This window comes from Hyla sarda, chromosome 1 (genome assembly GCF_029499605.1).
Source record: "Hyla sarda isolate aHylSar1 chromosome 1, aHylSar1.hap1, whole genome shotgun sequence".
In the NCBI taxonomy this organism is placed as follows: domain Eukaryota; kingdom Metazoa; phylum Chordata; class Amphibia; order Anura; family Hylidae; genus Hyla; species Hyla sarda.
This window is the reverse complement of record NC_079189.1, coordinates 550,875,039-550,902,408: the sequence shown is the minus strand read 5'-3', so window position 1 is coordinate 550,902,408 and position 27,370 is coordinate 550,875,039. Positions and strand designations below refer to the sequence as shown.

General features: G+C 40.1%; 1 protein-coding gene across 9 annotated transcripts in view; it reads left to right on the top strand.

Annotated features, from left to right (window-relative positions):
- The window catches only part of PDE8B (phosphodiesterase 8B), a 329,639-nt gene extending 303,251 nt beyond the window's left edge, over window positions 1-26,388 (top strand). For all 9 annotated transcript variants that reach the window (XM_056541706.1, XM_056541688.1, XM_056541692.1 and 6 more), the window contains 12 exons: window positions 465-516; window positions 1,360-1,443; window positions 2,643-2,719; window positions 4,230-4,394; window positions 4,573-4,618; window positions 5,986-6,121; window positions 13,756-13,954; window positions 16,889-17,106; window positions 19,149-19,284; window positions 20,860-21,027; window positions 22,136-22,265; window positions 23,828-26,388. In XM_056541706.1, coding sequence (XP_056397681.1) covers window positions 465-516; window positions 1,360-1,443; window positions 2,643-2,719; window positions 4,230-4,394; window positions 4,573-4,618; window positions 5,986-6,121; window positions 13,756-13,954; window positions 16,889-17,106; window positions 19,149-19,284; window positions 20,860-21,027; window positions 22,136-22,265; window positions 23,828-23,943 — 1,527 coding nt within the window. In that variant the 3' untranslated portion in view covers window positions 23,944-26,388. The remainder of the gene's footprint in view (window positions 1-464; window positions 517-1,359; window positions 1,444-2,642; window positions 2,720-4,229; window positions 4,395-4,572; window positions 4,619-5,985; window positions 6,122-13,755; window positions 13,955-16,888; window positions 17,107-19,148; window positions 19,285-20,859; window positions 21,028-22,135; window positions 22,266-23,827) is intronic.
- Window positions 26,389-27,370: the final 982 nt, after the last annotated feature.

Here is a 27,370-nt window from a genome sequence, read left to right as displayed (position 1 = left end):
TAGCAGGTTTAGATTTCATTTTCTGACTTAGGACAAACCAAAATGCACCAATTTAATGCGGAGGTGTTAAAAGATAATTGGAGTAAATAACATCAAATTTATTAAGACTGGTAAATAAAACACCAGTCTTTACCAAAACAACCAGTATTTGCGCAACTGCAACATTTTGGACTATACCTCCTGTACAGGTAAAATTATTGCCAAACACACTGGCATCATTGCTTCCATTTGTTACCGAAGTCATGATGCACAGTTGTCAATTTATTTCCACATTTTCCTAAGGAGCAGAGGAACAGTATAGATGGTCTACAATGGTTATGTTCTTGTAAATGCAAGTAAACAGGAGAAGAGCTGATGGGTCCCATTCAAATATTAGATCTTGTACTTAGAGTTAATCTTTATGTTAGTGTCCATTGATCACATTGCCTTGTACTGATTCAGTTTTATCTCTGCTATGTTTTTAGATACACAAGATAAGTCGAGATGAAAAATGCTCAGGAGATCCCGCACTTACAGGTTAGTAACCAGACAATGTTGTTAGTTTTGTCATACGTCTTAAGATGCTGGATAGGGCAAGGTAAGTAAGATTTGCCGATCCCAAAACTATTGAATTGGCCATGGAATTGTTTAGTCTTGTAAAAGTCATTGCACTTTCCAAGTGTTTCTATTTCTCAGAGAACTTGAATGACTTAAAGGGGTACTCTGGTGAAAACATCTAAGATGTTAAATCGCTGGGGTCCCCCACGATCTCTGCTGCGTCACCCGTGTCATTCGGTGCATGGAGTGAACTCTACTCCATGCCCAATCACTGGTGATGCCAGGCGCCATGCTCCCTCCATTCACTTCTATGGGAAGAGGCATGACGGCTAGGAACTAGCTGTCAAGCCCCCTCCCATAGACATGAATGGAGAGGTCATGACGTCATGAACGCAGACTCTGCAAGCTTCCATGTTCCGGACGCGGCCGCTACTGGCCGGATATTGCGGGGGTCCCCTAACATCTTATCCCCTATCCTTGCTTTGGATAGGGGATAAGATGTTTTCAACGGAGTAGCCTTTTAAGACTGGATGTATTGGCGACGATTACACTTGGGTTTATCAGAAAGTTTCAAAACTTTTTTACCTTTCTTGGAAACGGTGAAAACAAAAGGAGTAGTAATTGGCTTTGTCTTAGGGTGTCATGTGACCTGCATCATAAAGGAAGGTGACTATGCAGAAAAGCGATGTAATTTGGTTTTGATGTAATTTGTTTTGAGAAATTTTATTTTTTATATCCCTCGTATATCATGGGGATAAACATTCTAAGCAGGTATCATAGACTGTGACTTTTTATTAACATCCTCTTAACATTGTCTTGCAGAGACCCATTCTCATTCCTTCAGGCATAAAAATAGAAGGAAAGAGTCAGTAGACGTAAGGTCAATCACATCCCGAAGCAGTGATGGTAAGTAACATAAAATGGCATTCACTTCCTAGAGATTATAATAGCCTTTATAGTTCTCTCGTGTACCTATTGTTTCATCAAACTTGTCATAGTCACATGTCAGAAGCTCGTATCGGTGGGATCCAGGTGCTTAGACCGCCACCAATTGCTTAAAATAAAGGGGCAGAAGTACTTGGCTGCATGGCATGTGCCCTATTATTTCTGCTTTACGCAGCATTTAAAGCTGAAGGGAGGAGTATACACATTTCTTTGAGGCTTCCAGCAAGTCCGTCCAATGCTCACTTCAGCTTCCCAAACTGCGCAGAGTTCCCTGTCAACCATTGTGATCTTTTGCATGTATTTTGCATAAGATGGTTGGCTGAAATGTCCAGCTCTACTGCAGCCAAGAAGAATGTCTGATAATTCTATTGCCATTCAGGCAATAAATAGTTCCAATGCACAATTTCAGCTGAAACAAAAGGGCATGGACTTGATCTGTGTGGCTGTAAGGCTGGGTTCACGCATTGGCCCAGATTTACTAAGGGTCTATTCACATGGCAGAATTTCCGCTTGCGAAATTTTGCCTCAAATTAAAGCCCATAGACTTCTATGGGATTCTGCACTCCCATTCACACTTCTGAAATTCCACTTGCGGAATTTCAGAAGTGTTAATGGGAGTGCGGAATCCCATAGAAGTCTATGGGTTTTAATTTAAGGCAGAATTCCCCAAGCGGAAATTCTGCTATGTGAATAGACTGAATAGACAGGCTGCTGTGTCAAAATGTTAGCCCTTGTTATGGCAAAATCTGGCACCCGTTTAAATGACAACATTTCCAAAGTAGATCTGCCAAAATTGAGGGTCTTTTTACAAGCTTTAAATGTTTTTGTTCTCCATTAATTTACTAATTACTGCAACGCATTTTTGGCGCAAATTTTGCTGGAAAATACACCACGAGGAAGGTGATGAAAAGAAACATGCTAATACATCAGAACACATGATAATGGCCCGAATGTATCAACAAACATGTGCCAAAATAGTAAATACTACATAATGTTGTCGGCATGTCCAAAATCAATAGTATTTGTATTTTTCTGTATTTTTAGCTAAACCAGGAGGGGAACAGACAAAGAGAAAATCTGTAAAACTGTAGTAGAGGGAATGATATCTTATCAAGCTCTGTCATCTACTATAATGACCTTTTATATTTTACATTGTACAGCTGCAAGTTTACAGAATCATAGATATTCCTCGATGGCACGGATTCATACAATGACCATAGAGGCCCCAATAACAAAGGTATGCCTATTATTTGTAATGACGACTGGTTTCATGCTCCGTCAGCAAACAGAAAAAGTTTTATGTAGTTTTATAGGGAATTAAAAGGACACAATGCCAGTTGTTTGTCCAGCACAGATTTCACAGTATACCTATACTTGGCTGCTAACCAGTAATACTGTATACATAATATTCATATTGCAACATTAACCTCATAATTTAATTATTGAATGAATGAATGAATTTAATTAATTAGTTAATTCATGAATTTATTAATTTGCAAGCTGCAAAAAGTTAAATTTATTCCAGATTCAGCTTTACTGGGCAGGGTGGTGCACAGACTTCAACTCCCCTGAGTCAAAGCCCAAATATTATTCTCGGCCAACAATAGGATTGCAATAAAATCTGGATCAGTTTAATAAATTCAACTTCATAAAGTCTTTACAGATTGTGCAAACCCAGCTCACATGAACACGAGGCACTAGAGAAGCCCCGTGATCAACCAACGTGTTTCGGGGTCTTATGAGCCTTAGTCATGGTCTGAACACACAAAACGCACAACGGTATAAACTATATAAACAATAAAAAAATATGTCTACGAAAATATATAAAGGAAAACACTATATATTGGCAGAGGGAAGGAAATATTGTAAACTGATAGCACCATATGATATAGGTAATAATCTTTGTGCCATTCGTGGTGTTACACTAAAGTATAGAAAATGCCCAAGCCAATGCCTACTGTTCACCAGCACTCCTCTGGCAATATTGAAATTTAAAACACCCTGACATGTTTCGCTCCTTAGAGCTTCCTCAGAGGTCTGGGCTAATGTATTTACAATGTAATACAAACTCCACCCGTTACAGCACACATGACAGGCCAATTTGCATGAACTTAAAAAAAAGCATGAACAGATTACAAAATACAACCTAAGACCAATAGACATATTATATAAACAGCTTGGTTGATGTGATTTGAATATGGAAACTAACTTGATTTGGCAAGGCCATGTCCACACGTTGGAATTTCCGTGTGGAATTCTGCTTTGAATGTCCACACAGAAATTTTGCTTCAACAGAGCCTCATTGAATTCAACGGATTCTGCTGCTCTGTGCACGTGTCGGAATTTCCGTGCAAGAAGTTTCTTGTACGGAAATTCTATTTTTCAATGTCCACACAAAGAATTAACACACCCATTCTTTGTGCAGAGTCCACATGGAATGCATAGCTGCCTATGAGATGGTGCTTTCCTGTGCGGTCCTAACACCGACATATTATGCCAGCGCCCTGCAGTGTCCGAAATGTCTGCACGGAGATTCACGGAGATAGCCTAAGGGAACAACTTTTTATATTATGTCTATTAGTTTCAACGGTTGTCCGGGCAATGCTGGGAGTTGTAGTTTTGCAACATCTGGAGGGCCACAGTTTGGAGACCACTGATCTAGACAGATTACAATGACAATCCTTTGCTGTCACGATGGCACGAACATGTACCCTACTGAACATGTTGCTATCCGCATTGCTTTACAGGTCATTAATATAATAAACACCGCTCAGGAGAACAGTCCGGTGACTGTGGCCGAGGCCTTGGACAGAGTTTTAGAAATCCTGAGGACGACAGAACTCTACTCTCCACAGCTGGGAACCAAAGATGAAGATCCTCACACCAGTGACCTTGTAGGAGGTCTGATGTCTGTATGTACAGTTTTTTACATTGAAGATTATTGTTGTTTTACTCTGTCCCCATTACATCCATATTAGTCTTATATGTTTAGGTCATTGTACTCTCAGTTTGTAAATAATGTTTTATTGAAAAGGTAATGACATGGCACAATATCTATAATAACCAATATGAAACATTTTATTATTTCAGGATGGTTTGCGAAGACTTTCAGGAAATGAATATGTTTTCTCAAAAAGTAAGTTTTGATTGATGCTGCATATTGGGCAATTGTTGTATGAGCCAGAACGTAGACGTTCCATGGCAAACAGCAACAATTTCAAGGGGTTTTCCGGGACTTTTTCATTGATGGCCTATCCTTAGGAAGAAGGGGATTTGGAATGTTTTATCTAGAAAATGGAGCTTTTCTTTAATGATATATATGTGCATTTGGAAAGTCTTCAGACCCTTTCACTTTTTTCACATTTTGTTATGTTGCGGCCTTGGCTAAGAATAAAAAAATAAAATTCATGTTTCTCCCTGTTTCATTCTGCTCGCAATAACCACCAATGAGAATGTGAAAACAGAATGTTACAAATGTTTGCTAATTTATTAAAAAAGAAAAACCAATAATATTGCATTGACATAAGTATTCAGACCCTTTACTCAGTACTTAGTTAAAGGCCCCTTTGGCAGGGATTCCAGCCTCCAGTCTTCTTGGAGATGATGTCACAGATTTTCTGCCATTCTGCTCCACAGATCCTCTTAAGCTCTGTCAGGTTGGATGGGGACAGTCAGTGGAAATCTATTTTCAGGTTTCTCTAGAGATGTTCAAATGGATTTGTCAGTGTTCTGGCTTGGCCATACAAGGCCTGTGTTGGCTTGGCTGTGTGCTTAGAGTCATTGGATAAAAGGTAAATTTCAGCCCAGTCTGAGGTCCAGAACACTCTGGAGGAAGTTTTCATTAAGAATATCTCTGTACTTTGCTCCTTTCAGCTTTCGCTCAACCTACCCTGACCAGTTTTCCTGTCCCAGCTGATAAATTTACACCTGAATGCCGCCACCACCACCACCACGCTTCACTGTAGGGATGGTATTGGTCAGGTGATAAGCAGTTCCTGGTTTCCTCCAGAATTTTATTTGTACCAATTACCAGATCTGTGCCCCATCACAATCCTGTCTCTGAGCTTTACAGGCAGTTATTTCTATCTCATGGCTTAATTTTTGCTCTTGTATACAGTTAGCTGTGAGAACTTATCTTGGGGGGAGGGGGGGGGAGAAAGGGTCTTCCCAAATCATGTCCAATCAACTGAATTTAGCTCAGGTGGATTCTGATCAAGGTGCAGAAACATCTCAAAGATGATCAAGAGAAATGGGAGGAGCCAAAGCATGGCGAAGCGTCTGGAAACTTATGTCCATGTGAAATTTTTGTTTTATCTTTTTAATTAATTTGCATTACATTATATATATTAAGAAAGGGATCTGCGTATAAAGTTACTGTATTTAGTATCAGGTTAACAAGGTTTTATGTTTATAGACAAAAATGCCAATGCTTTAGATATATAATAGTGTTACTAGGTCTGATGGAGCAGGCAGCAGCCTTACTTCTTCTATTTATTATTCTAGATGTACACTACAGCCATAGTCCCCTTTCTGTGCCAGTAACCATTAATGACGTTCCTCCTCGAGTAGCACAGTTACTGGACAATGAGGATTCCTGGGACTTTAACATATTTGAATTAGAAGCTGTTACACTTAAAAGGTAAATGGTATCTTGAAGGTTATCTCTACCTGGTTAATATTATAAAAGAATCTCAACCCTCTCTGAGCAAGAGACATTTAGGCAGTGTTATAAACAATTTAAAGGTAAATACTAGGGCATCTACAATAATAGAGATCAAGTGTAACTTGAAGCTCCTGGACCCCAATGCAGAATTTGTTACAGAGCTCTGACTTACTATGGGCTCCACTGTGTGAAGCAGTGTTTTCCAACTAGGATGTTGCAAAACTACAACTCCCAGCATGCCCAGACAGCTTTTATCTCTTTGGGCATGCTGAGACTTCTGACTGGGAAACACTTCTTTACTCAGTGGAGCCCCTCCATGCCAGTATTTCCAACCAGGGTGCCTCCAGATGTTCCAAAACTACAACTCCAAGCATGTCCAGACAGCTTTAGTTGTCTGGGAATTGTAGTTTAGAAACAGGGTGCCTCCAGCTGTTGCTAAACTACAACTCTCATGATAGGAGTAGTAGTTGAGGAACAGGGTGCCTCCAGCTGTTGCTAAATTACAACTCCTATCATTCCCAGACAACCAAAGGCTGTCTGGAAATGATAGGGGGTGTAGTTTAGCAACAGCTGGAGGCCTCCTGTTTAGAAACCCTGCTTTATGGGAGTTCTTCCAAGCGGAGAGCGCCATAAGTGTACTAACCAATTTTTTGTGTTTTTTTTTTCTTATTATTTCAGATCCGGTGGACTACGATGATGACTGGTGCTTTTTTTGCTTACTATTAATAAAATGGTTAACGAGGGCTTGTTTTTTGGAATAAAAGTTTTTAAAACGTGTTGTGTTTATGTTTTATTTACTTTACAGGCTTAATGGTGGAAGCTGTTTTATTGACGGAATCCATTACTAAGCCGGGGCTTAGCGTTAGCCTCAAAAACAGCTAGCGCTAACCTCTAATTATTACCCCAGTACCCACCGCCACAGGGGTGACGGGAAGAGCCGTTACCAACAGGCCAGAAGCATAAAAAATGGTGCTTTATTTAGGCTGGGGAGGGCCAGTGACAATGGTTGGTATCTGGCTGAGAATTAAAATACGGGGAACCACACTTTTTTAAAATATATTTAATTATTAATGCAAAAAACGTGTGGGGTTCCCCATATTTTCAGTCAGATACCAACCAAACAGTAACAGCCTAACTTTACCAGGGTGGGCGATGATCATTGTTATTGACCCTCCCCAGCCTAAATAACACCAGCTTGTTACCGCCTAGGCCCAGGATCGCCATTTTTGACGCTCCAGGCCTGTTGGTACCGACTCTTCCCGGTACCCCATGTGGCGGTGGGCACTGCGGTAATAACTGGGGGTTAGCACTAGCTGATTTTGGGGCTAACGCTAAGCCCTGGCTTAGTAATGGACTCCGTCTATAAAACAGCTTCAACTACTAAGCATGTAAAGTAAATAAAAAAATAAAAAAAACAACGCATTTTGAAAAACACTCCCCCGGCAAGCCCTCATTAACCATTTTATTATTAGTAACCCAAAAAATATATTTAAAAAATTGTCATCTTCGTAGTCCACGGAATCAGAAGTAGTCCTCTGCATACACGGATCTGAAATAAGAAGGAAAAAAAGCATAAAAAACATAAAAAAATTAAGTGCATTTAGGGAGAAAAAAAGTAGTAAAAAATATGTACTATATATATATATATATATATATATATATATATATATATATACACATACATACATACATACATACAATGTAGGTAGAGGGGAGCACCGTGCTCAAGGATTCCAGATCCATCTGGGTGCTCAGCTTCAGGAACAGACTGATTCCCAAGTAATATCCAATGAAAAGTAGAAGCGGCACTCCAAAATATTCAATAAATTGTGGGTTTATTCACACATCTGTACAAAAACAATGTCTCGGCTCGACAATAGAGCCTTTCTCAAGCATGCTTGAGAAAGGCTCTATTGTCGAGCCGAAACGTTGCTTTTTGCACAGATGTGTGAATAAACCCACAATTTATTGAATATTTTGGAGTGCCGCTTCTACTTTTCATTGGATATATATATATATATATATATATATATATATATATATTAATGACCGTAAATGTTGGCACCCCTGAAATTTTTCTTGAAAATGAAGTATTTCTCACAGAAAAGGATTGCAGTAAAACATGTTTTGCTATACACATGTTTATTCCCTTTGTGTGAATTGGAACTAAACCAAAAAAGGAGGAAAAAAAGCAAATTGGACATAATGTCACACCAAACTCCAAAAATAGGCTGGACAAAATTATTGGCACCTTTCAAAATTGTGGATAACTAAGACTGTTTCAAGCATGTGATGCTCCTCTAAATTCACCTGGGGCAAGTAACATGTGTGGGCAATATAAAAATCACACCTGAACACAGATAAAAAGGAGAGAGGTTCGCTTAGTCTTTGCATTGTGTGTCTGTGTGTGCCACACTAAGCATGGGCAACAGAAAGAGGAGAAGAGAACTGTCTGAGGACTTGAAAACCAAAATTGTGGAAAATATCAACAATCTCCAGAGATCTAGATTTGTCTTTGTCCACAGTGCGCAACATTATCAAGAAGTCTGCAACCCATGGCATTGCAGATAATCTCTCTGGGCGTGGACGGAAGAGAGAGAAAAATTGATAAAAGATGTCAACACAGGATAGTCCGGATGGTTGATAAGCAGCTCCAAACAAGTTCCAAAGATATTCAAGTGGCCTGCAGGATCAGGGAGCATCAGTGTCAGCGTGAACTATCCGTCGACATTTAAATGAAATGAAACGCTATGGCAGGAGACCCAGGAGGACCCCACTGCTGACACAGAGACATAAAAGACTACATTTTGCCAAAATGAACTTGAGTAAGCCAAAATCCTTCTGGGAAAACGTCTTGTGAACAGATGAGACCAAGATAGAGCTTTTTGGTAAAGCACATCATTCTACTGTTTACCGAAAATGGAATGAGGCCCACAAAGAAAAGAACACAGTACCTACAGTGAAATATGGTGGAGGTTCAATTACATTTTGGGGTTGTTTGCTGCTTACCAATGTATTTTGGGTCGCACTGTACAGCCCAGTGTCAGAAAGCTGAGTTTGTGTCTGAGATCTTGGGTCTTCCAGCAGGGCAATGACCCCAAACATACATAAAAAAAACACCCAGAAATGGATGGCAACAAAGCGCTGGAGAGTTCTGAAGTGGCCACCAATGAGTCCAGTTCTAACCCCATTGAACACCTGTGGAGAGATCTTAAAATTGCTGTTGGGAAAAGGCGCCTTCCAATAAGAGAGACCTGGAGCAGTTTGCAAAGGAAGAGAGATCCAACATTCCAGCTGAGAGGTGTAAGAAGCTTATTGATGGTTATAGGAAGCGACTGATTTCAGTTATTTTTTCCAAAGGGTGTGCAACCAATTTTGTCCAGCCCATTTTTGGAGTTTGGTGTGACATTATGTCCAATTTGCTGTTTTTCCTCCCTTTTTTGGTTTAGTTCCAATACACACAAAGGGAATAAACATGTGTATAGCAAAATATGTTACTGCAATCCTCTTCTGTGAGAAATACTTCATTTTCTAGAAACATTTCAGGGGTGCCAACATTTACGGCCATGACTGTAGATGTATATATATGGGGAGATTTATCAAAAGCTGGCCAGAGGTAAAGTTGCTGAGTTGCCCATAGCAACCAATCAGATCTCTTCTTTCATTTTACAGAGGCCCCAGAAGCGATCTGATTAGTTGCTATTGGCAACTCAGCATTTTTTCCTCTGGACAGGTTTTGATAAATTTCCCCCATAATGTATATGTATATATATATATATATATATATATATATATATATATATATATAAATTAGGGCTCCACGATATATCGCAATCCCAATGGAATCTCAATAATTGGGGATTGCGATATGTCGATGCAGCCCTTTGCAAAACTTTGCGATTAAACAGTGGCCTGCACAGTGGTACACTAAGATCCTGTGCAGCATGGCCAGGCTCGGCCCCTCCACTGTGCGGACGACTGTCTCTCCTCCTAACAGTGCCCAGGGCTGATTAACCCCACCACCACTGGTCGCTGTTAATAAACGGCGCAGTTCGTCCGGTGGGTGTATGAAACGAGCTCATATACACATATACAATTGTTTAGTCCTCTGCCCTATGCGATTATATTGCATTTGCATATTGAAAGTGCAATATTTACCTCCATAATTGCAATTGCACATTTCCCCCAAATCGTGCAGCTCTAATATATATCTGTATATATATATATATATATATATATATATATATCTGTATATATATATATATATATATATATATATAAAACCAAAGAATGAGTTGGCCAGCACTATTTGATTCCAAACTATTGTATAGACATGGCCTACAAGTGCAGGCTGCTGGGCTAAATATACAGCAACAGGAGAACACCGCAGCACACTGCTAGCACAAAGATATAGATAAAACATGAGTATATAGATAGAACATGAAAAGCTATACAGCTGTAGGGCAATAAATGAAAATATGAAACTATGAAATTATGAGGTACTTAGCGTGCAAATTTGGCGGCCAAATAGCGTGGACCGTCCCACCACAGTAAGGTGACCTCATTCTGGGACGGACCCTACACTGTGTATATGCCTCTGTGTGAACAGTTCAACAGGCATTGCAAGGTCTAAAATATCCAAGGCACCTTATATACACCTAATAGAGGTGGGTGGGGTGCAAGGCCAACATGGAGGTAGCCACTCCCCCGTATGTGTAATACAACCAAAGAATAAGTTGGCCAGAACTATTTGATTCCAAACTATTGTATAGACCTGGCCAACAGGTGCAGGCTGCTGGGCTAAATATACTGCAACAGGAGAATACAGCAGCACACTGCTAGCACAAAGATATAGATGAAACATGAGTATATAGATAAAACATGAATATATAGATAGAACATGAAAAGCTATACAGCTGTAGTGCAATAAATGAAAATATGAAACTATGAAATTATGAGGTACTTAGCTTGCGAATTTGGCGGCCAAATAGCGTGGACCGTCCCACCATGGTAAGGTGACCTCATTCTGGGACGGACCCTACACTATGAATATGCCTCTGTGTGTATAGTGTAGGGTCCGTCCCAGAATGAGGTCACCTTACCGTGGTGGGACTGTCCACGCTATTTGGCCGCCAAATTCGCAAGTTAAGTACCTAGTTTCATATTTTCATTTATTGCACTACAGCTGTATAGCTTTTCATGTTATATCTATATACTCATGTTTTATCTATATACTTATGTTTTATCTATATCTTTGTGCTAGCAGTGTGCTGCTGTATTCTCCTGTTGCTGTATATATATATATATATATATATATATATATATATAGCAACAAAAGAATGCAGCAGCACACTGCCAGCACAAGGATATAGGTGAAACATGAACATGCAGATAAAACATGGAGAGCTATACAGCTATGGTGTAATAGATGCAAATGTGAAACTATGAGATAGTGAGGCACTTAGCTCGCAAATTTGTCTCCGCCGGCGGTCAAATAGCTTGGACCGTCCCACTGCGATAAGGTGGCCTCATTGGGACGGACCCTACACTGTGAATATGCCTCTGTGTGAACAGTTCAGTAAGCATGGCAGGGTCTGGAACATCCAAGACACCTTATATACACACCTGATAGAGGTGGATGGGGTGAAAGGCCAAAATGGAGGTAGCCACTCCCCCGTATGTGTAATACAGACAAAGAAAAAGTCAGCCAGCACTTTAGTTGATACCAAACTATTATATGGACCTGGCCTGCAGGTGCACGCTACTAGGCTAAATATACAGCAACAAAAGAATGCAGCAGTACACTGCCAGCACAATGATATAGGTGAAACATGAACATGCAGATAAAACATGGAGAGCTATACAGCTATGGTGTAATAGATGCAAATGTGAAACTATGAGATAGTGAGGCACTTAGCTTGCAAATTTGTCTCCGCCGACGGTCAAATAGCTTGGACCGTCCCTCCGCGATAAGGTGGCCTCATTGGGACGGACCCTACACTGTGAATATGACTCTGTGTGAACAGTTCAGTAAGCATGGCAGGATCTGGAACATCCAAGACACCTTATATACACACCTGATAGAGTGTAGGGTCCGTCCCAATGAGGCCACCTTATCGCGATGGGACGGTCCAAGCTATTTGACCGCCGGCGGAGACAAATTTGCGAGCTAAGTGCCTCACTATCTCATAGTTTCACATTTGCATCTATTACACCATAGCTGTATAGCTCTCCATGTTTTATCTGCATGTTCATGTTTCACCTATATCCTTGTGCTGGCAGTGTGCTGCTGCATTCTTTTGTTGCTGTATATTTAGCCTAGTAGCGTGCACCTGTAGGCCAGGTCCATATAATAGTTTGGTATCAACTAAAGTGCTGGCTGACTTATTCTTTGTCTATATATATATATATATATATATATAAATATATATATGTGTATATATATATATAGGAATATGCAAAGCAGCTCATTACACCACCTTCTCAGGTAGTGTTCCCTGGTATCAGCTTGTCTCCTGTTACAGAATATAAAAAGCTGATCAGGATTTATGCCAAGCCAGACTACTCCCCAAAAGGGAAGTTATATATATATATATATATATATATATATATATATATATATATATGTGTGTGTGTGTGTATGTATATGTATATATATGTGTGTGTGTATATATATGTGTGTATATATTTGTATGTATATGTGTGTATATACAATATATCTCAAATTTTTAACACAGCTGCGATGTTAGAGCAGAAAAGTGTGTGAAAGACTTTTGGTAGTCTGTACTTTACCATTCTTCAATCACCAACAAAATGGCTCTGCCTAGTGGAATTGAAAAAAAACTACAAATTCCCCTCCCCCCTTTCTTTTTGCATACAGACACAAGAGGAAGGTGCAGATGGGCGAGGCCATTGTGAAGTGAAGTTGAGCTGTGATTAGTTGCTATTGGCATCAAAAAAGCTTTTTTCTTTGAGAGGCCTGTGCTAAATAGGGCTCCGTGTGTTTTAGTCACTTTTGATTGACAAGGGGAACATGGCTTAGCAGAAAAGGGGCATAGCTTTTCTTAAAAGGGGGCATGGCTTGCTTTTAACAAAAACAACACCAAAAGTAGAGTGTAACATTTCAGTGTAATGTAAACGAATTACACGTTGGTCTAAATTTAGACTAGGCAGTCTAAAGAAGCACCAGATTTACCAACAGCATGATACATTTTAATATACCTGGCATATTTTTAGATTGTCTAGTCCAAGTTTGCACTGTATAAGAGCTAGCCAGTATTGATACATCTGCCCAATTGTGTTGAAATAATAATATAGGGAGCATGAGATTATGAGAAACACATAAGATAGCTGTTGGCCTAATGCTCATTCAGCCAACAATGATCTCTCCTGATCCCCCACATACACATCACCATTCATGAGTTCCGGTAAGCCACAGCTAGAATTATCTGGCAGTGCTTATTTCTTTGGGAACAGTTGAAATTCAAGATGCCCAATCTTTCTCTGCCTCTGACATTATTTGTCAAAGGAGAGTTGAGAGGGGAGTAGAGTTTAGACGTCTAAGGTGTATTGGGGCCTCCATTTAATGTCTTATTTTTTGGTTTTTTTAGGCCACTAGTTTATCTTGGGCTGAAAATATTTGCTTCTTTTGGGGTTTGTGAATTTTTGAACTGCTCAGAAGCAACCCTGCGCTCCTGGCTGCAGATAATTGAGGCCAACTATCATGCGTCTAATGCCTACCACAACTCTACGCATGCGGCTGACGTCCTTCATGCCACTGCCTATTTCCTTCAGAAGGAGAACGTGAAGGTATTTAGATTTTACTCTGTATTATCTTTTGTCCTCTGAATATGTGACCCCTCCAAGGCTATTTATAAGGAAGTGGTTTATACTTCATACCATCGACATATATAAAGCACAGAATAGCACAGAATCCTGTTTAATCTTTACAACCTGCAAACCCAAATTAGGATTAGATGCAGTCCAAAGTGGCAGAAGTTCTGTGTATGCTCCTAAATGGAATCCCTAAACTTTTTCTAGTAGTGTCCTAGATCCCTAAGTTTTAGATTGTCCTGGGATGGAAAGACTTTTCAACAATAACAACATGTAAAAAGTCAGATTTTGTTTTATTATTCCGAGAATTTAGCATTTGCCCATAAAGTATGTTCCTATAGGATAGAATTGGAATAGTCTTGGTCACAGAGAGGCAATGTAGGACATGAGACAACGTAACACTCATCAGAGCAAGTGGTGAGAGGAAACAGGATAAAACCATTGCTGTCTGGCCTGGCTGTCGGTAATGGTTGAGGTTAAAGGAGATATCTCATGCTGAAAATCTTTTCCCCTATCCAAAGGTTAACTTTTTAGACTTTTTTATCTGTATGGGGCCCTGGCTCTCCCTGGTTGAAATGTGTCATAACCCCCGCACGAAGCAGCGGCCAACATGCGCCCCCCCATATATCTCTATGGGAGAGACGTTTGGCTACCTTCGGCTCTCCCATATAGACATTGCTTCACGGGGGTTGTGACGTGCCGCTCCGAGGGAGAGCCTGGGCCCCGTACAGGAGATCGCGCGAGGTCCCAGCGGTCGGACCTCCCGCGATCTAAAACATACAGTCATGGCTGTAAATGTTGACACCCCTGAAATTTTTCTAGAAAATGAAGCGTTTCTCACAGAAAAGGATTGCAGTTTTGCTATACACATGTTTATTCCCTTTGTGTGTATTGGAACTAAACCAAAAAAGGGAGTAAAAAAAGCAAATTGGACATAATGTCACACCAAAATTGGTACCCTTTCAAAAGTGTGGAAAAATAAGACTGTTTCAAGCATGTGATGCTCCTTTAAACTCACCTGGGGCAAGTAACAGGTGTGGGCAATATAAAAATCACACCTGAAAGCATATAAAAGGAGAGACGGTCACTTAGTCTTTGCATTGTGTGTCTGTGTGTGCCACACTAAGCATGGACAACAGAAAGAGCAGAAGAGAACTGTCTGAGGACTTCAGAACCAAAATTGTGGACAATTATCAACAATCTCAAGGTTACAAGTCCATCTCCAGAGATCTAGATTTGCCTTTGTCCACAGTGCGCAACATTATCAAGAAGTTTGCAACCCATGGCACTGTAGCTAAGCTACCTGGGCGTGGACGGAAGAGAAAAATTGATGAAAGATGTCAACGCAGGATAGTCCGGATGGTGGATAAGCAGCCCCAAACATGTTCCAAATATATTCAAGCTGTCCTGCAGGCTCAGGGAGCATCAGTGTCAGCGCAAACTATCAGTCGACATGAAACCTATGGCAGGAGACCCAGAAGGTCCCCACTGCTGACAAAGAGACACAAAAATGTTGCAAAAATGAACTTGAGTAAGCCAAAAACATCTTGTGGACAGATGAGAAAAGATAGAGCTTTTTGATAAAGCACATTATTCTACTGTTTACCGAAAACTAAATGAGGCCTACAAAGAAAAGAACACAGTACCTACAGTGAAATATGGTGGAGGTCCAATGATGTTTTGGGGTTGTTTTGCAGCCTCTTGGCACTGGGTGCCTTGAATGTGTGCAAGATATCATGAAATCTGACAATTAACAATGGATTTTGGGTCGCACTGTACAGCCCAGTGTCAGAAAGCTGGGTTTGTGTCCAAGATCTTGGGTCTTCCAGCAGGACAATAACCCCAATCATACGTCAAAAAGCACCCAGAAATGGATGGCAACAAAGCGCTGGAGCGTTCTGAATTGGCCAGAAATTAATCCAGATCTAAATCCCATTGAACACCTGTCGAGATCTTAAATAAGAGAAACCTGGAGAAGTTTGCAAATGAAGAGAGGTCCAACATTCCGGCTGAGAGGTGTAAGAAGCTTATTGATGGTTATAGGAAGCCTGAAAACTGATTTCAGTAATTGTTTCCAAAGGGTGTGCAACCAAATATTAAGTTAAGGGTGCCAATAATTTTGTCCAGCCCATTTTTGGAGTTTGGTGTGACATCATGTCCAATTTGCTTTTTTTGCCTCCCTTTTTTGGTTTAGTTCCAATACACACAAAGGAAATAAACATGTGTATAGCAAAACATGTGTTACTGCAATCCTTTTCCGTGAGAAATACTTCATTTTCTAGATATGGGTAGGGGATACGTTTTTCAGCATGATATATCTCCTTTAAGTAATCTATGGGGCAAATTTGCAGGTCAGCAATGAATGGGCATGACCAAAATTGTTTATTAGGCATAAGATCGGCACAAAAACATGGAACAATCTGGGTAAAAAATTAGGTGAAGGCCCACTATAACTAGTATAAGATTGGTGCCAAATGCGGACTTAAAGGTGAACTATGGCACATTACATCTCATCCCCTATCCACAGGATAGAGAATAAGTGTCTGATCGCGCAGGGTCCAATCACTGAGAACCCCCGCAATCATCTGCCTGGCACCCCGGTGTTTTTAAAGCTTTGTTTTCAGAACCCGGTTGACCAAGATGGACTTTCTAATCTATAGGATTGTCTGGCTTAGCTCTCGGCTCGTTCTGAACACTCAGACCCTGACTGATCAAAACTTTTGACATGTTTCTACAACATGTGAAAAGTGCCCTTTCAACCCTGGCCAAATGGCCACATGGCTTATACTGTATATACTACCTGGTCTCCCAACCTCCTGCTTCCAGGGCCTAAATGTTTCAACAGGGTAAATATTTGGGCATTCACTGTGTTTTGTATTGCCCTCAGACTCTTCATGATTCTCTTCACAGACAAATCTTGACCAGCTGGACAAAGTAGCTGCTTTAATAGCTGCCACGGTTCATGATATTGATCACCCTGGTCGTACCAACTCTTTTCTTTGCAATGCCGGCAGCGAGTTGGCCCTTCTTTACAACGACACTGCTGTCTTAGAAAGTCACCACTCTGCACTGGCATTCCAGCTCACGGCAAAGGAAGGCAAGTGCAATATATTCAAGAACATGGACCGGTATGTTGCTTTACATCTTACTATGTTATGAATGTGTAGACTGAAAGTGGACCGGAACTCTGTTGACCTGAAGCTCACAATTAACATGCATTTTTTAACTAAGTTGTCTTCAATTTTCAAAAAAATGTGTTTGAAACTAAACAGAATGTATAAAAAGTAAAGAACACACAAAATTACATTGGGCCAGATTTGCCATTGAAAATGTGCCAGAATGTGTCATGCACCAAATATATTGAATGTTTTAGAGCCTTTTACTGCTGCGTCCAACAAAGGGTTCTGGTGCAAGATTCTGGCACAGTTTAAAGGATAAGTGATCGTGCTGTGGGGTCCCAGAACTGAGCCCCATCTTTCCCTGTGTATAGAGCAGCATGTTGGCATGCACTCCATGTAGTGCCTATTGGAGTGCTGGAGATACAGGAGTAAAGTGCTTGTGTATCTCCAGCGCTCCCATAGAGAATGCATGGAGTGTGTTCCGACACACCACTCCATACACGTGGGAGGGGGGGGGATACCTTTTAAAGTGGAGTATACCTTTAAGCTAACTAATAGTTAAGGTAAACTTAAAACTGTCACATTCTTAGACTGTCTAGTCTGTAAATCAGTTGGAGCCATTGTAACACATCTGACACATTTTTTAGACTCTCTAGTCGAGTGTTTCCCCACCAGGATACCTTCAACTGTTGCAGAACTACAACTCCCAGCATGCCCGGACAGCCTTTGGCTGTCCGGGCATGCTGGGAGTTGTAGCTTTGCAACAGTTGGAGGGACCCTGGTTGGGAAACACTGTCCTAGTCTAAGGGTCCTATTACCCTGGGAAATTATCAGCTGTACAGGCCAATACTGCCCTGTATAATAGATCCAGTAATCAGCCAGCGTCCTTTGGCCGATCGCTTCATTTTGACAGGTTAAAAAAAAAACATTGTTTGTCGGCTGCACGTCTCCCCCTTTAATAGGGGATGTGCAGCCAATAAATAATGTAAGCAAGAGGCAGCACGAATGATCCAGCAATCGTAAAAGGCTCTAAAAAACGAGTGCTGATCTATGAGATCGCCGCTTATTTACTGTGCATGTCAGCCCATCTAATAGGGTCCTAAGTTTTAAAGGGGTACTCCCGTGGAAAACTTTTTTAAATCAATTGGTGCCAGAACGTTAAACAGATTTGTAAATTACTTCTATTAAAAAAAAACAGTACTTATTAGCTGCTGAATACTACAGAGGAAATTGTTTTCTTTTTGGAACACAGAGCTCTCTGCTGACATCATGACCACAGTGCTCTCTGCGGACATCTCTGTCCATTTTAAGTACTGTCCAGAGCAGGAGAAAATCCCCATAGCAAACATATGCTGCTCTGGACAGTTCCTAAAATGGACAGAGATGTCACCAGAGAGCACTGTGCTCGTGATGTCAGCAGCGAGCTCTGTGTTCCAAAAAGAAAACCATTTCCTCTGTAGTATACAGACCCTAAAAAGTACTGGAAAGATTAAGATTTTTTAATAGAAGTAATTTACAAATCTGTTTAACGTTCTGGCACCAGTTGATTGAAGAAAAAGAAAAAAAAAAGTTTTCCACGGGAGTACCCCTTTAAGCGTCTAAGAATTAGACAGTTTTATTAAAAGAAGGCCATTGTTTGCTGCAGAACTTGCAAACATAGAAGGATAATTGTGGATACATTGGGGGAGATTTATCAAAACCTGTGTAGGGGAAAAGTGGTGCAGTTGCCCATGGCAACCAATCAGATTGCTTCTTTCATTTTTCACAGGTCTTTTTAAAAATGAGAGAAGCAATCTGATTGGTTGCCATGGGCAACTGCACCACTCTTCCCCCTATACAGGTTTTGATAAATCTCCCCCAATGTCTACTCAGTGACTGGACCATTATTCAGTACCGCATTGACTAACCAGTTTGCTGTTGCCAATAGTGAACATTGAGAATTCATGCTTTCTTCCTCTTAGAGCTCTGTAGAAGAAAAGTTTCTTATGCTGGCACATGGATATATTGTCAAACTCCACACCTTTGCTTATCACTCTTTTTCTCTTTCTAAGAACCCAATATCGGACCCTTCGCCAAGCCATAATTGATATGGTTTTAGCCACAGAGATGACCCGGCACTTTGAGCACGTGAACAAGTTTGTGAATAGTATCAATAAACCCATTGCTGCTGAGGAGAACAACTCAAATGTAAGATAAAGTCAAAACCGGTCAGCCATTATTGGGTATTTCTTATTTTGACACAGTGGAAAGTTAAACTGGCCCAAAACATATCATGTAATAACGTCAAAAAAGCGTCCCAGTCTATACAGGTGACTTACTACCAGCCACCAAACAAAGTAGACAACATGGAGGGAATTCATGAAGAGTGGTGTAGGTGAACGTCTTTTTACCCCATTAATTCATGTAGTGGAAACTGTGTCCCTCCACCAGATTTATTACCTGGTGCAGGGCATGGGATAAATCTGGTGCTGATCACATTTCTTACCTCAGTACACCACTTTGTATGGCGATTCCTCTGTGACTTTTTGTGCGACTTTTTATCCCGTGCGACAAAATGTGCATCTTTTTAATAATGCTGTCAACAGTCAGTTTTGTAATACAAGTGAGGGCTGGTGTAGATTTGCACCTAATTAAGCGCAAACTGAAAAGTCGCATATGATGAATTCCTTACCATAGCACGATATCAACTGAAATTATGACTTGGTATGTTCTTTTAGAAACACCTTCTAAAGCAAAAGTCGCAATGAAAAGTCTCAAAACAGCAACTGAGACAAACTGTGAGACAAATGTACACCACAAAACCAGGGTAAAACCAATGATAAATTCCCCCCTATATGTGTTACACACATGAGTCAATATGCTTCCTTTTCAGTACAACTCCCATCTGCAGGTCAGATTTCTCAAAGCTTGAAGAGTGAATTACACCAAGTTTTAAAGCCTAGTAATAAGCTGTCCCCAGCACCAGTGCTGATCTGGATCACACTGGAAGCATGGACTGGCCCATGAAGGGAATATTAGACCCCAATACCAACTTTCCTTTCTGGGCCGAGAACAGGACTTACCAAAGTCTTGCCAGGGATTTTAACTATTTATGGATTTGCTATATATCACCCAGCTTTCCCTGTATGAGATATGCACTTTTTGAAACCAGGTAGTTACATACAACAGGTACCTTGAAGAAATATAGGGATCCCATACCAGCATTCAGTTCACTGTTCACCATTCATTAAGTGGGCCGAATGGTGTTTAGTTAACTACATCAGTCTATTAAACTCAATTGGGGAAATTTAGCAAAACCTGTCTAGAGAAAAAGTTGCTGAGTTGCCCATAACAACCAGTCAGGTCACTTCTTTCATTTTTCACAGGACTTTTCAAAAAAATAAATCTGATTGGTTGCTATGGGCAACTCAGCAACTCTGGACAGGTTTTGATAAATCTTTCCAAATGTGCCCATTGGGAGTACTACCCAGTATATATCAGTATATATATCGGCAACCTTTTTTTGACAGAATGGTTACTCTGGTTGTGCAGGGAAATCATGATGGGAATATAGCAGGACATGCTTTGTTATAGTACTCAAGGACATGCGGAAAATATGGTGTGCACATAGTCTGAGGGCATACTTTATGGATGCCAAAATAGCCGTCTGTTTCCTATTAGGACTTAATGAGTATAAAAAAAGTAAAAATGTATATAAATAAAATGTCAATCTGTACTTATTTGCATGCATGTTTGGTAAGGTTAATTCTTGTTTGTCTGCAGAGTGAGGGCAGTGACTGCGAGTGTTCCCCCAGTATCAAAAATTCCCCTGAGAATCGAATACTCATCAAACGCATGATGATAAAATGTGCAGATGTGGCCAACCCGTGCCGGCCATTGGATCTGTGCATTGAATGGGCTGGAAGGATATCAGAGGAGTATTTTGCTCAGGTATGAACCTATTCATATTTATGGCTTATACACACAGCTGTACTACAGGGCTGCCATAGAGGTGTAATAGGCCTCCTACTGTACCTCTAATCCACCATTAGCTAAAAGAGAAATGTGCCATGCTCTACCAGACTCCACATGTACACAAGTTTTATGCCCTAGAAGCATTTATTTCAGAAGAAAATCTCACAAATGTTTATCGGTAAAATAGTTTTTATTACCCATATCAACCAATAAGAGCTCAGCTTTCATTTACCAAGAGCAGAATATGAAATTAAATCTCTTTGTGTTTAACCCTTTTGTTTTTCCATCGGAAGAGCTGTATGAGGACTTATGGGGGAATATATCATTATTGTCTTTAGAAAATGTGTTTTGAAGTAATTTAATTGTGCTTTGGTTTTACACATCTGTGACATGTAAGATAAAAATCTTTTTTAAAAAACAATAAATCACTTCAGAACACCTATTTGTATGTTTCCCCCTCTCCTCTACAACTTTTCTGCATAAAGAGTCGCAATTGTGAAAAAAAAATTAGCAATGTAGATTTGTGGTGTTTTGTTGGGGTTTGTGACTTTTTGTGTGCCACTGCGACACTGTTACCACTGCAAAGTAAAAACCAAGGTTGACTTTTTTGCAAGATCACTTGTAGCCTTTTGCCTCCTGCGTAAAGTCGGAAAAAAAAGTGCTTTGGCGCATGTGTGGCATTTTATGCGTTGATTTTAAGCAAAAAAAATAACAGTTAGAAATGTTCCCCTTAGTTTTTTCGAGAACAATTGTATTTTATAATGGCATCCTCCATTTTACAAAAAGAAAAATTACTGCGCAACATAAAAAAATATTTGTGTGGTGAAATAAAAACATTTGTGTAATTCAGCAAATTTGGGAGGATTTGGATTTTTAACTGAGTGATAAAACTGACCCATTACATTTATTTTGTGGTTCAGTACGGTGACAAGACTACACAGTTTATATAGTTTTCATTTTGTTTTACTTCTTTCAAATAAAATTTTAATAAAGAAACGCTTTGCTTTATTATAGTCTGATCCCGATCACTTTTATTTTTATGATTTTACACCATTTCAGTTCAGGTATCTCATTTTTCTTACAGACAGATGAGGAGAAGATTCAAGGATTGCCAGTAGTTATGCCAGTATTTGACCGGAACACCTGCAGCATACCAAAATCTCAGATCTCATTCATAGACTATTTTATCACAGACATGTTTGATGCATGGGATGGTAAGACAATACTATGACTTTTTTTTGTACAGTTGTCCCTCAAGTTACAATATTAATCGGTTCCAGAATGACCATTGTATGTTGAAACCATTGTATGTTGAGACCAGAACTCTATGGAAACCTGGTAATTGGTTCTGGAGCCACCGAAATGTCATCCAAAAATAGGTAAAGGTGAGGATTAAAGAATAATAAGTAGATAACTAATACAGATAAAGCAAATCCTTACATATAAAAGTAGGAAAGATCTGCTGGAAGCTGTAAATCACTGTCCATGTCAGTGTTTCCCAAGCAGGGAGCCTCCAGCTGTTGCAAAACTACAACTCCCAGCATGCCCGTACAGCCAAAGGCTGTCCGGGCATGCTGGGAGTTGTAGTTTTGCAGCAGCTGGGGACACCCTGCTTGGGAAACACCAGTCTATGTAGGACAGGAGCTTCTTCAGGGTCCTGTAAAATGGTCCTAAAAATGTAAAATGGAGCCGCCCTCACCTGGTGTCCAAAGGAGCAGCTAACCCTGCACAGGTAAAGTGTACAGAACATGTTGTACCTCCCTGTACTGTAGGGGGCGCTACCAGACATCAGTCAGTGCATACGCTTCAGTAATACAGGGGTTTTACCAGTAAATTGCCGATTCTGATTGATCGGTTCTTCCGGGCCAGTGACACGTTTCACAGATCTGGACTGTCCGTAGTATTGTATGTTGAGTCTGGTTTCAACTTACAATGGTCCAGAAAAGGCCATTGTATGTTGAAACTATTGTATGTTGAGGCCATTGTAAGTTGAGGGATCACTGTATTTTTTGCTTTGAATGCATTTCTATAGTTTCTTTAGTGTAATAGAATTTTTGTATGTGTTCATCCAATCGTAAGTAAGAAACATGCCATGTAAAGTAATAACATCTGTGGATGCCACATTCATGGGTTTTATTCCACTTCTTACTGTTAACATTCTAGATTCATATTTCTTTAGCAAATATAAGCTTCCCTATACAACTCACAGGCCCAGATGTGGGATGGCACAGAGTGACAGCTGTAAAAGCTGCTTAGGGGCTGTTTACATTATGTTTCTGCTGTATAATGGTATATACGCGGTGTTCCTGACGTGTAGCAACAAAGGCCCCAAACCGGAGCCTTGCCTAAGCCACTTGAGTGAGGTTTGCTGAACTATAGCCTAGGATTGTCAGGCAGCACTTCCTTAGCACTTAGACTCTGAAGACTTTCCTCAGTGGCAGATAGCAGGGGACAGGAAAATCGGACAGTTGAATTTCAACCCCATGTCAGACACAAACCGTGGATAGACGTGGTGCTGTTTTTCGAAGAAAGCAGCCATGTGTGATTTTTTTTTCATCCCGTATAACCCCTTTAAAATAGACTTACAATGACAAAATACAAAATCACAATAATTCCTTAGGTTTCTGTACATGGATATTAGTTGTAGGGCAGAATTGTCTCCTTCGATATTCTCTATATCTGAAGAACATATAGTATAGGGGGCAAGGAGTAGGGTGTCCATAACTTTTTATCCAGCTTCTTGAATCCCCACTAACCACATCTTGTTTGCTTTCAGCTTTTGCACATTTGCCCAACCTCATACAACACTTGACAGAAAACTACAAGTATTGGAAATCCTTAGATGAGCTAAAGTGCAAGAGTCTCAGGTGTTCATCTGACACCAACAAATAATAGACGATCAGTGACCTCCCGACCTACCTGCACTGTGAACCAGAATAAGGGAAAGCTGTATTACGAAGACTGGATGGAGCAGTCATACAACAGACGTGCTCATGGTTGGCCAAATGATGACATGGACATCAAATCAAAGGGAAATAGTGACAAACAATGGGAGCTGAGCTTTTCTCTATGATTTTTATAACTAGCATCAACATTCACGTTACTGCTACTCTATGCCATCCTCACCAGCTTATCCTTAATGTGGACTGCCGATGCCGATTTAGCATTTTAATGGTTTTGTCATTCTTGACGAATTATCAAAGAAGAATACAATGGACAAGAACCATGGACTATCCTATGATGGAGATTTTTTGTAATGCCAGCTATTGCTTATATATATAGTCTTGGGGAAAGGAAGAATGTGTGAGGGTTTTCCTGCCTGAATGACTACTGATCTACTACTATATTTATACAGGGCTACATACAGGGGTGTAAACAGTGACTCAGGAAGGCTTCTTACACTTGTCATATGGAAACCACAAAGTTTTCTTACCAATTTATTGCTAGTTTTATTACAGCCTAAAGCTGGGGCAACATGGTGACTTTTTGTGGTACAGTTTTAGAATTTTAAAAGGGTTTTTTTTTTTAGAAAATGGGTAGGAGCTAATAAAGGGCATCCTCTGATATGATCCCAAAATCTCAAATGGCTTCTTTACGCTACAGCTGCAGTACTGTGTAATCGTGCATTCACACAGCACAGGGATGCTACAGAAAATTTACACCACATTTTTGGCTCGATATAGAAAAGAAAAAAGATCAATTTGTTTAAAAATCAGTACACTGCATTTATTCTGTAGAAGCTCACAGTCAATCCATCCTCTGTAGCAACGTAGCGCACTCCTGTCACTCAATAGATAAAAAATGGAAGGTTGTACTATAGAAAGTCTCCATGTAGACCCAGGGAAAGTCCGTATTCACACATTGCTGCAATGTTGTGGTAACATAGATTTTTAGGCCACAGGAAATATCACAACATTACCACAATGGGTGAACACATCCTCCCTCTGCTCAATACCTGAACAATGAAGTGTGGCTGCACAGCACCAGCTCTTCACTGTGTGGACAATGTAAGGCTGTGTTCACACAGTAAAAAAAATGCAGAATGTCCACCTGGAAAACATGAGCAGGCATTCCGCACATTTGCATGTTCTGCAGCGCTAGAACAGCATAGACGGCAATGCATTTCTGAGCGGAATCCACAGAGACAACGAACATGTTGATTGTTTCTGCGGATGCCAAAATCTGGGTTTCCGCAACAAAAATTCCGCCATGTGAATGGTGCAGCAGAATCCCATTGAAATCAATAGGATTCTGCTGAAATTAATAGGATTTCCGCAGAATTCCACTAGAAAATTCCACCATGTGAACATGGCCTAAGGCTATGTTTCCACTTCCCAGTTTTTGAACCAAAGGCAAAAGTGTATTTAAAAGGAATGGCATCTCCTCCCTTATGGATCCACTTCTGGCTTTGGCTCAAAAACTGCAGTGGTAGTTTTCCCATATGTCAGCTTCTTAGGCTCCTATACTTGTATGGGCCAGTGAAGCAATAGCAGTCTTACCAGAATTTTTAGGGTTTGAGTAGATTTGGACTTTAAAGGTTATCTGCCATCACTTTCATGCTGCCAGAACCATCGTCATCAGGGTGGTCCCCGGTGGCAGTATGACAGTGATGACAGGTTCCTTTTAATAGATTCTAAGGACATGATATAAATCTTTGCTGTCAGTGTCATTGATAATATTACAGCAGTTATATGTTGGGTTAATATAATGAGAGATTATATATTACTATAGATCACTATTATAAGAAGACAACATTCACACTGGTTACTAGCTAGGACTGGGATATGTTGTCACATTACTGAATTGCTAGGATCCTTTATTTTTTGTACAAAGCTCCATTTCCTTTAAATTTGTAGATGGGGAACTACAGTAGTTATATTTATGCTAATGTTTATTTTCCTGGCAAAATATAGAGCTGCATTTATATTGTCACAGTGACCTTATAGGAATATTCTAGAATCTTTCTGAATTTTATCTGCAGGGACTGAAGTAACGTTGTTATGCTTGATAGAGTAGATGTATATGCCACCCTAGGGGATGGATTTATATTTGGAGGACACAATCTGTATTCAGTGTTATAAGGGCTATACATTTAATATCAAAGATGTTTTTTCCCAGTTGCATTATATGAACATAAAAAATACTTTTCTGTCTATTGGATTGTGTTGTCAGTATAGTGTATACATGGTCTGTAATTTCTCCATAAATAAGCAGCCTAAAACACAGTCGCGACTGGGATACAATATACATAAATCCTCAACTACAAAACACCAGTCGCTAAGTCATGTACAAAACATTGCAATTCTTTATTAGTACAAAAATACATAAAAACATCAATATTTAAAAAGTCACAAAAGTGAGATATGGCACCAAAGTTACAAGTACAAAAAATGAGGTGATGGCAATAGGATGCACATGATGGTAATACACAGGTAAGTAGGTCACAATGATGGAAGGTGTCAGGGAAGCCACAGCAAAATAATAAAGACAAAAAGGAGCAGAACAAAAGGAATAGCAGTGACACAAATAGCAACAGTGACAGAAAATTACCCAAATGCAGAAATACAACTCAAAAAGATAAGAGCAGAACAGTAATACTGCCATGTAGGGTGTCTAGAACCACACACCTACGTACCCCAACGTACGTTTTCTACATGCTTTTCCCTGATGAAGTATCTGTGAAACAGACACAGGGGTGCGTAGGTGTACGGTTCTAGACAGCACACATGATGGGTATTGTTGTTTCTGCATTTAGGTAATTTTCTGTCACTGTTATTTGTGTGTCCCTCTCTGCCCGGCTATTCCTTTTGTTCTGCTCCGTTTTGTCTTCATTATTTTGCTGTGGTTCCTGACACCTTCCATCATTGTGACCTACTTACCATCACCTTATTTTTTGTACTTGTAACCTTTGTGCCATATCTCTTTTGTGTGTCTTTTTAAATATTGATGTTTTTATGTATCTTTGGCCTATGTTTTGTACACGACTTAGTGACTGGTGCTTTGTATTTGGAAATTGATGGTCTCTAATTTTCTAAATCATGAAAGGACATGGACCTCTCAGGATAACACAAGACATTTAACACATTACCTGTATGTCATCATTTGCTTTTGGGAAACCTGTCATGTTAAAAATACAGTGCAATCTGCAGGCACAATGTTATAGAGCAAGAGGAGCTGAGCAGATTGATATATAGCTTTGTATAAAGAATTTGAGTATAACCTGTCATTTATTTGGGGCTAAGAAGTCATATGGGCAGTCCTACAGGATAGGGGATAAGTGTCTGAATGTGAGGAGAGGTCTGTCTGCTTGTTAAGGGTC